We start from the raw sequence: 10,103 nt of genomic DNA on the forward strand, positions 1-10,103 counted from the left end.
TGTCTGTTCATATCCTTTGCCCACTTTTTGATGGGGTTGTTTGTTTTTTTTCTTGTAAATTTGATTGAGTTCTTTGTAGGTTCTGGATATTAGCCCCATAAGTTTTAAAATGTGCACTGTTCTGAGTAGATGGTGAAATCTCACTCCATTCTACTTGGGATGTAAAACCTTTTGTCCAGCAAATCCATGCTGCCTACACTACCCACCCGTTAGTCACTGAGTAGCGAGCTCAGTTATCAGATTGACTGTCATGGTCTCACAGTGCTTGTCGTCCAGTAGCCTTTATTTAGTTTATAATGGTCCCAGAGTGCAAGGGTAATGATGCTGGGATATTTTTAAAATTGTTCTGTTTTATTATTACCTATTATTAATCTCTTACTATGTCTAATTTGTAAGTTAAACTTTATTATGAGGTTTATGAGGTATGTATGTATAGGAAAAAACATAGTATATGCACAGTACTATCTAAAGTTTCATGCATCCGCTGGAGGTCTTGGAACATATCCCCCATGGATAAGGGAGGACTACTGTATACCTTAAAATTTAACCATTGGCATTTTCTTCACTTGTTTTTTGGGTAGCAGTAACTAAGGGATTTGTAGGTTGTCAGATTTTCATGGAAGATGATATTATTGGGGTAAATTGTATGTAGATAACATGCACTCCTGGAAGGAGTGCCCACACTTTGAGTACACATACCTCGGCCTGGACGCGTGTGCGCGCACGCGCGCACACACACACACACACACACACACACACACGCTTTTCCCTTTTTAATTAAAATGAGGAAAACAGACTTGGAGAGCCATAATTTCATTTTATAAGCCAAGAAGCTAGTTCTCAGTTGTGGTTTTTTTTCCCCTTCTAAGTTGACTTTCCTGATTCTCTCATGACATAGTAGTCATTTTATACTTGTGAAAATCTGATGTAATGAAATGACATTTTACAAACTTTAAATGAAGCACATGTTTGAATTCTCTTTAAGTGGCTTTGTTCTTTTGCTTTCAAAAGTAAATCTGTTTTGTGTTGTTTAGCACTGGGTATTCCAGGTTTTTAGTAGCTTTATTGAGATTTTGAGAGATAATTCACACGACATACAAGTCACCCTTTTGAATTGTACAATTCAATGATTTTTAGTATATTCACAACATTGTGCAGTTATTACTGCTCTTAATTTTTTAGCGTTTTCATGACTGTGGAAAGAAACTCCATACCCTTTTAACTATCACCCCCAAATCTCCATGCCCATTAGCTCTATTCAACCACTATTCTACTCTCAGTCTCTATAGATTTGCCTACGCAGGGCATTTTATATAGAAGAGAATTATGTAATGTCGTCTTTTATGACTTGTTTCTTTTCACTAAGCATAATGTTTCAAACTTCATCCATGTAGCACATATCAATACTTCGCTCCTTTTTATGGCTGGATAGTACTCCACACACATTTTGTTCATCAGTTTATCCGCTGATGGACATGATTTCCACTTTTTGGCTATATTCTGAAGGATACTACTGTGAACATTTGTGTATAAGTGTTTGTGTGTTTTCATTTCTCCTGGGTACATACCTAAGAGTAGAATTGCTGGATTGTAAGGTAACACTATGTATAACTTTTTGAGAAACCGTTAGACTGTTTTACAAAATGGCTGCACCATTTTACATTCTCACTAGCAGGGTGCGAGGGTTCTAATTTCTCTATATTCTCATCAATACTTGTTAACTGTCTTATTTATTTTAGCTGTTGTAGTAGGTGTGAAGTATAATCTTACTATGGTAGTTTTGATTTGCAAACTTTCTCTGATAATACTGAGTTGGGTTTGTTTTTTTGAACACATTTATTTTAAAGGAAGGGACAGCGGATGCTTCTAAACCACTGGTGGGCTAGGTCAGAGGGTATTATGAACCTCATTTAAATGTATTCCCAGTTACCACATACTGTGATTCCCTAAGTCAAGTAGAACTTAGAATGTCCTTAGTGCAATCTTATTTATGTTCAGATGCATTTTTCATTCTGGATTATTGTTTCCTAATGTTAATTTAAGATTATATAGTATTGCAGTTAAGCCTTGTCAAAGGAAAATGGCAAAATTTGACTCCTGGTTGTAAAAGACAATGACCTAAAGCTGTTGACAGTGATCTTTATGAGGCATGTGTCTTTGTTAAGTGATGGGTTTGTAATAAATTCACAAAACATGGTTAAGTAAATTAAAGCAGAAATTAGCTCAGGAATGGTGGTCAGAAATATTTTTTGGATCTGAGCCAAAAAGAATGTTTTAAGCCTTTAGTTACTTTGAATTGCCTTTGTCAACAATTTAGTCAAATTATGAAAGGAAGATGGTAGCATTTCGATAATAGCTGTAATTTTTATCATCTAGTGTAACAAATGGAATCTGTTATGGTATCAGTTATCAATGGATTAGTTACAGTGTGGAGTCAGGAGGCAACGCAGGTTTTAGTTAGTAGTGAGCCTAACTGAATAATTTTAGGTCTTCTGATTTGAGTGCTATAATTAGGTAAATAATCTGTGGAAGGGAGGCTTGCTGAGGTGCCTGATGAATCATTTTTACTACATCTGCAGATGCAAGTCATAAAGTTTAATCCGTGTGGGTAACCTGTAATGTGTACTGCTGACATTCGCATAGATTCAGGCTGAAACAATCCTAATCGCGATTATGTGCAACACATTGGAGAGAGCCTATGTGTGACATATTACTTGGTTATTTTTTTAAATGACTCATGGTGGGGGTGGGGGAGTGTTAATGTTAAAGGCACACTTGAATCTTGGATATTATAATTAAGTTTTATTCCCCACTCCCAAATAACATTATATATAGATACCATACTTGGTTAGTGATGATTTAAAAAAAGTGGTTGTAGAGACCTAAATGTAAAACACAAAACTATAAAACCTCTAGAAGATAATATGAGAGAAAAGTGAGAACTGTTTTTTTTTTTGAGACGAAGTCTCGCTCTGTTGCCCAGGTTGGAGTGCAGTGGCGCCATCTCGGCTCACTGCAACCTCTGCCTCTCGGGTTCAAGGGATTCTCCTGTCTCAGCCTCCCAAGTATTTGGGATTACAAGCTTGCGCCACCACGCCTGGCTAATTTTTGCATTTTTAGTAGAGACAGGGTTTCATCATGTTGGCCAGGCTGGTCAGGAACTCCTGACCTCAAGTGACCCGCCTGCCATGGCCTCCCAAAGTGCTGGGATTACAGGCGTGAGCCACTGTGCCCAGCCAAGAGAAAAAGCGAGAACTTTTAACATACAGCATCAAAGGCGTGATCCATGAAGGAAGGAATTGATAGGCCTGACTTCATTGAAATGAAACACTTCTGCTCTGTGAAAGACAGGGTCAGAGAACAAGAAGACAAGGCACAGACTGGGTGAAAATATTTGCAAAAGACACATCTAATAAAGGTCTGTTATCCAAAAATTACAAAGAACTCTTTTTTTTTTTGAGACGGAGTCTCGCGCTCTGTCGCCCAGGCTGGAATGCAGTGGCCGGATCTCAGCTCACTGCAAGCTCCGCCTCCCGGGTTCAGGCCTTTCTCCTGCCTCAGCCTCCCGAGTAGCTGGGACTACAGGCGCCCGCCACCATGCCCGGCTAGTTTTTTTGTATTTTTGTTAGAGATGGAGTTTCACCGTGTTAGCCAGGATGGTCTCGATCTCTTGACCTTGTGATCCGCCCGTCTCGGCCTCCCAAAGTGCTGGGATTACAGGCTTGAGCCACTGCGGCCGGCCCAAAGAACTCTTAAAACTCAACAATAAAATAAACAATGCAGTTAAAAAATGGGCAGAATAGCCTGGGCATAGTGATTAACTCCTGTAATCCCAGCACTTTGGGAGGTCAAGGCAGGAGGATTGCTTGAGCCCGGGAGTTCAAGACCAGCCTGGGCAACAGAGCAAGACCTCATCTTTACAAAAAAAAAAAAAAAAAAAAAATTAGCCAGGCATGGTGGCATGTGCCTGTAGTTTCGGCTAGTTAGGAGGCTGATGTGGGAGGATCCTTGAGCCCAGGTGTTCAAGACCAGCTTGGGTAACATAGCAAGACCCCATTTTAACAACAAAAAAAAAAGGGCAAAAGACGTGAACAAACACCTCACCAAAAAAGATACATATATGGCAAACAAGCATATGAAAAGATATTCAGCATCATAAATGTGTACAAACCCACAGAATGTATAACACCAAGAGTGAACCCTTATGTAAACTGGATTTTGGGTGATAATGATGTGTCAGCATAAATTCGTTGATTGTAACAATTGTGCCACTGTAGTGGGAATGTTGATAGTGGGGGAAGGTTGTATGTAGGGACAGGGACACTGTACTTTTTGCTAAATTCTGCTGTGAACCTAAAACTGCTCTAAAAAGTAAAGTTCATTAATTTACTTATTTAAAAAAGTGGTCGTAGAGCTATTTACCTTTTCAAATGTTTGAGTCCCTGTTTTGTTCTGTACTGGGTAATGCCGAGAAAGCAGTGATTTCACTTCTGGGTATTGTAGGCTTTCTGGTTTCTGGAACCTGACTTTGTCATGCTTTCTTTCTTTTAAGTTTTAATTTTTTGTGTGGAGATGGGGTCTTGACTGGTCTTGAACTCCTGGGCTCAAGTGATCCTCCCATCTGGACCTCCCAAAGTGCTGGGATTACAGGCATCTGCCACAATGCCCCTGTCATTGCTTTCTTTACTAAAGTATTTTAGGACCTAATAGTCCAGGAAATACATACATGTATATTTGACACATTCGTATCTCTTCAAAGAATGGGGTAGTCTGACTGTTGTCCTTCACTGGTGCTAATTGGGAAAGGTTTTTTGAGGAGGTGGACACTGAGTAGAGAAATAGGAGTAAGTAGGAATGCGATTTGTTTTTTGGAGAGAGCATATTATTGGATGTTTTTGTGGTTCATGTAAATACCACGGTTGAAGATAGAATTTTTTCAAGCATCTGAAAATTATGGTTTAAGTTCTAAAACTATTGTTTATCAACTAATAGATTATGCATTCTCAGATTTCTCTTATTTTCAAGATTAATTATGCTTGCTTATATTGGGCCCCTTATGTACATAATAGGACTTTAAAAAATATTCATGTCCTTTTAGAATAGGGAGTATAGCCACATGGTTCAGAAATTAAAGTGATTTAAAAACAGTGGACATTGAGCAACCTTGCTTCTACCCTGTCTTTGTCCTCCTTTCCTACAAATTCTTTTTGTGTAATCTTCCAATGCTTTTTAAAAATGCAAATAAGCAAATATTTTAGGAAGATTTTTTTCCCCAGAAAGAAAGATGTGATTTATTATCTGTAATTTGTTCCATATTAAAAAAACATTCCAGTACTTTTCATGAATATAAGGGTAGATATGGCAACCCCTTCCTTACTTTGCCAGTTCTTCACTTGGTTGATAAAAGTAAAATTATTTATTAACTCCTTAACTCATCCTGAAAGATAAATGATTACAGGGGAGGCTAAAAACAAAATAAGTAACTGTATACTATGCCAAGTTTGCAACAACCTCATGAAAGTATGTACACTTAGCATTCCAATTTTATAGATAAAAGAAACTCAACCCATATATTTAGTAGATATCAGTGATGGGATTTAAAACTGGACTTTTTTTTCTTTAAAAATTATGGACGTTTTCAAACAAATATAAAGAGAAACTAATGAAATTCCACATACCCATCCTGCAGATTAAGTAGTTATGATTTTGTATTTGTTTGATCTAGTCTTTCTTTTTTTTTTCGTTTCTTCTCAAGTATTTTAAAGCAAGTCCTGGATATTATTTTGCTTCTATTTGCTAAAGCACGCATCTCTGAAAAATGTTGATGTCTCTTATATCGTGACAGTGCCATTTTGTTAAACTCCTCCAAATAAAAATAAGACCAAAAGTTGGCCAGGCGACCAAAGCTATCAACTCCAGCCTAAGGAAAATTCAGCAATTTGGTTATGAAACGGGGAGGGGGACTTCTTAGTTGTTCATTTTACACAGATTTTCACAAGGACAGTAACAGCTGACCCACATTGCACATCTTAGATAAAAGATACAGAGGCGTGTGGCAGCCAAAGCCATCATGATGTTGACATGGTCTTCTTGGTCAGCTCCAAGCCACCTTTCCTAACTGGTTTTAGACCAGTCACAATGTACATAAAAGTTTACATGTTTTAATTAATTATCTTCATGTGAGAGGTGAAATGAAACTGAGTCTTAAATAAGTCAGGCATTGGTTTTTGATGTATGGAATTTTTCTTTATGGACTCATGAAATGTTTTTTCTTAAAAGGTCTTTGATTTGCGTCAGTGTCATCGACAGATGCAGCAGCAGGCGGCCACTGCACAAGCTGCAGCAGCTGCCCAGGCAGCAGCCGTGGCAGGAAACATCCCTGGCCCGGGATCAGTAGGTGGAATAGCTCCAGCTATCAGTAAGTATGCTTTTGATTTTTTTTTTTAAAGGTGTAATAGTTGAAATTTTTATCTTGATTTACTCAGTTGATTAGTTTCTTTGAGCAATAATAGAAATTAAAGTTCTTTTTACTGGGACGATAACATTTTTGAATTGGTGAAATCTGTTCTTCTGTAGTAGTTGCTTTTTGCCTGTGACCCTGTTTGCATTCTTTTTGTATCAAAAATGGAGTATGGGATAAAGGAGAAAGGGGATGATTATATTATATTATACTGTTCCATCTCCTCCTTTTTTGTTGATGCTTATTATAATTCCTGTCTCACCAGCCAGGGTGGGTTGTAATCACCGAAGTACTTGGCTTTATTCTAGTAAGGAAAGCATATTTCAATTTCAGAATTGGACACCTTTCCAATTTTTTTTAAAGTGTGCTAAACGTGGAGAGAAAACTAAGTGAGGGTGGTATTTTGATAACTTGTAGACTTTTTTTTAATTTTAGGGTAAAATTGAACTGTGTGCCAGGTTTCACACTGATGGGGAATTTTTTACTGCAGAGTTAAACTCCTGACTATAGACTTTTATGATGGAAACACGTGGCACCCATCTTCCACGTCTGAAGGCATAACTAGTGATTCATTCAACCCCTGTTCTTAACCTCTTCAGTGTGGTAAGCAAATCACACTGGCTAAGAAAACTGCAGTGGCCCTGCAGGTTTCTCTACAGTACATGCAAATTCCTCCCATTAGTTTCGTTGTAATATTGATGAATGCAGATGGACTATATGACTGTATGTTCTGACTGGAAAATTAGATGCAGTCTCCATTGTGACTTATGTTCAGGAGTTTACAATTTACAGGTAGATTAGGCATATTCATTGAGATAATTTGATTTTTTAAAATTTGGGGATCTAAACCATTAATTTGCTAGTTTCAGTGTTATAAACATGCTTTTACTGAAGAATCCAGAACTATTATTAAATTTCATATTCTCATCAGTTGCCACCACTGAGTAATAGTGTATTACTCTGTTACACTTTGAAATTGAGAGAGAGACTTCATCTCGGTCATCTAAGAGGTCCTAGTGGAACTAAGAATATTAACTGCTTCATTATTAGTTATATCTTACTCTGAATTAGGCTGTTCAGACAGTAAGGTTTTTAGAAGCAACCTGTGGACACGCACTACCTCTTAAAAACAAGTTGTTTCTTATCCCTTCACCTCCTCTTCTAAAGAGAAAAATAGGTGAGGTGTTGGTGGATTGTGGTAATTTACTTTATAATTGGTCGTAGCTAGAAGACACATGTGGAATGTAAAGTTCCTTAACCAAAAGGGTTCAACTTGTTGATAACGTTTAAGATCTATTGTTACTTCTTGGCACTTTAGCAGAGAAAGTTATATGCTGAGGAGAATGAAATACAGAAAGCTGGTCACTTGATTAATTTAGAATGTAGGGAGGATGGAAGAGATCACCCTGTCCTTCTAATGTCTTCCAAATCTTTTCTGTTAGGTCTGTCAGCTGCTGCTGGAATCGGTGTTGATGACCTTCGTCGCTTATGCATACTCAGGATGAGTTTTGTGAAAGGCTGGGGACCAGATTACCCAAGACAGAGCATCAAAGAAACACCTTGCTGGATTGAAATTCACTTACACCGGGCCCTCCAGCTCCTAGACGAAGTACTTCACACCATGCCGATTGCAGACCCACAACCTTTAGACTGAGGTCTTTTACCGTTGGGGCCCTTAACCTTATCAGGATGGTGGACTACAAAATACAATCCTGTTTATAATCTGAAGATATATTTCACTTTTGTTCTGCTTTATCTTTTCATAAAGGGTTGAAAATGTGTTTGCTGCCTTGCTCCTAGCAGACAGAAACTGGATTAAAACAAATTTTTTTTTTTTTTTCCTATTTAGAACTTTTCAGGCATGGCTCAGAGCTTGAAGATTAGGAGAAACACATTCTTATTAATTCTTCACCTGTTATGTATGAAGGAATCATTCCAGTGCTAAAAAATTTAGCCCTTTAAAACGTCTTAGAGCCTTTTATCTGCAGAACATCGATATGTATATCATTCTACAGAATAAATCCAGTATTGCTGATTTTAAAGGCAGAGAAGTTCTCAAAGTTAATTCACCTATGTTATTTTGTGTACAAGTTGTTATTGTTGAACATACTTCAAAAATAATGTGCCATGTGGGTGAGTTAATTTTACCAAGAGTAACTTTACTCTGTGTTTAAAAAGTAAGTTAATAATGTATTGTAATCTTTCATCCAAAATATTTTTTGCAAGTTAGTGAAGATGATTTCAATTCAGATTGTCTTGCAACCTCAGTTTTATTTTTGCTAAGGCAAAAAACTCTATAATCTGTGTGTATATCGAGAATCCCTTAAAATTACCAGACAAAAAAAGTCATTTAAAATTACATTTGTTATTCCTAATGGATGACTGTTTATCAAGAAGTATACTTTTCCCCTGTGAAACAGTAGTTGTAGTTGTATTCTTCTGTATTTCTAGGCACAAGGTTGGTTGCTAAGAAGCCTATAAGAGGAATTTCTTTTCCTTCATTCATAGGGAAAGATTTTGTATTTTTTAAAACACTAAAAGCAGCGTCACTCTACCTAATATCTCACTGTTCTGCAAAGGTGGCAATGCTTAAACTAAATAATGAGTATTTTGGAAACTGCTAAATTCTATGTTAAATACTGTGCAGAATAATGGAAACATTACAGTTCATAATAGGTAGTTTGGATATTTTTGTACTTGATTTGATGTGACTTTTTTTGGTATAATGTTTAAATCATGTATGTTATGATATTGTTTAAAATTCAGTTTTTGTATCTTGGGGCAAGACTGCAAACTTTTTTATATCTTTTGGTTATTCTAAGCCCTTTGCCATCAATGATCATATCAATTGGCAGTGACTTTGTATAGAGAATTTAAGTAGAAAAGTTGCAGATGTATTGACTGTACCACAGACACAATATGTATGCTTTTTACCTAGCTGGTAGCATAAATAAAACTGAATCTCAACATACAAAGTTGAATTCTAGGTTTGATTTTTAAGATTTTTCTCTTTTGCACTTTTGAGTCCAATCTCAGTGGTGAGGTACCTTCTACTAAATGACAGGCAACAGCCAGTTCTATTGGGCAGCTTTGTTTTTTTCCCTCACACTCTACCAGGACTTCCCCATGGACATTGTGTATCATGTGTAGAGTTGGTTATTTTTTGAATTTTTATTTTACTATAGCAGAAATAGGCCTGATTGTCTACAAGATGATAAGTAGATTGTCTACAGGATAAATAGTGTGAAATAAAATCAAGGATTATCTTTCAGATGCTTCTACTTTTGCCTGGAGGACTTGTAGCTATAGAAACACTTGTGTCATGATAGTCCTCCTTATATCATCTGGAATGAACACAGCTTCTACTGCCTTGCTCAGAAGGTCTTTTAAATAGACCATCTTGGAAACCACTGAGTTTGCTTATTTCTGTGATTTAAACATAGATCTTGATCCAAGTTACATGACCTTTGTTTTTAAATAACTTATCTACCAACTCATTTGTACTCTTGAGTACTACAGATTCTTTCAGTAAAAGCCTAATTTTCTTCTGTAAAAGTTTGGTGATTTAACTTTTATTGGCAGTTTTATAAAAAGATATCTTCTCTAGAAATTGCTAACTTTAGGTCCATTTTACTGTGAATGA

At 36.9% G+C, this 10,103-nt stretch overlaps 1 protein-coding gene across 1 annotated transcript in view; it reads left to right on the forward strand.

Moving 5' to 3' along the window:
- The window catches only part of SMAD4 (SMAD family member 4), a 116,027-nt gene extending 106,297 nt beyond the window's left edge, over positions 1-9,730 (forward strand). Inside the window, exons 12-13 of the mRNA XM_011969050.1 lie at positions 6,280-6,418; positions 7,903-9,730. Of these exons, the coding sequence (XP_011824440.1) occupies positions 6,280-6,418; positions 7,903-8,114 (351 nt within the window). The 3' untranslated portion in view covers positions 8,115-9,730. The remainder of the gene's footprint in view (positions 1-6,279; positions 6,419-7,902) is intronic.
- The last annotated feature ends 373 nt before the right edge of the window (positions 9,731-10,103 follow it).

The sequence above is a fragment of the Mandrillus leucophaeus genome, unplaced genomic scaffold, assembly GCF_000951045.1.
Source record: "Mandrillus leucophaeus isolate KB7577 unplaced genomic scaffold, Mleu.le_1.0 Scaffold87, whole genome shotgun sequence".
In the NCBI taxonomy this organism is placed as follows: Eukaryota; Metazoa; Chordata; class Mammalia; order Primates; family Cercopithecidae; genus Mandrillus; species Mandrillus leucophaeus.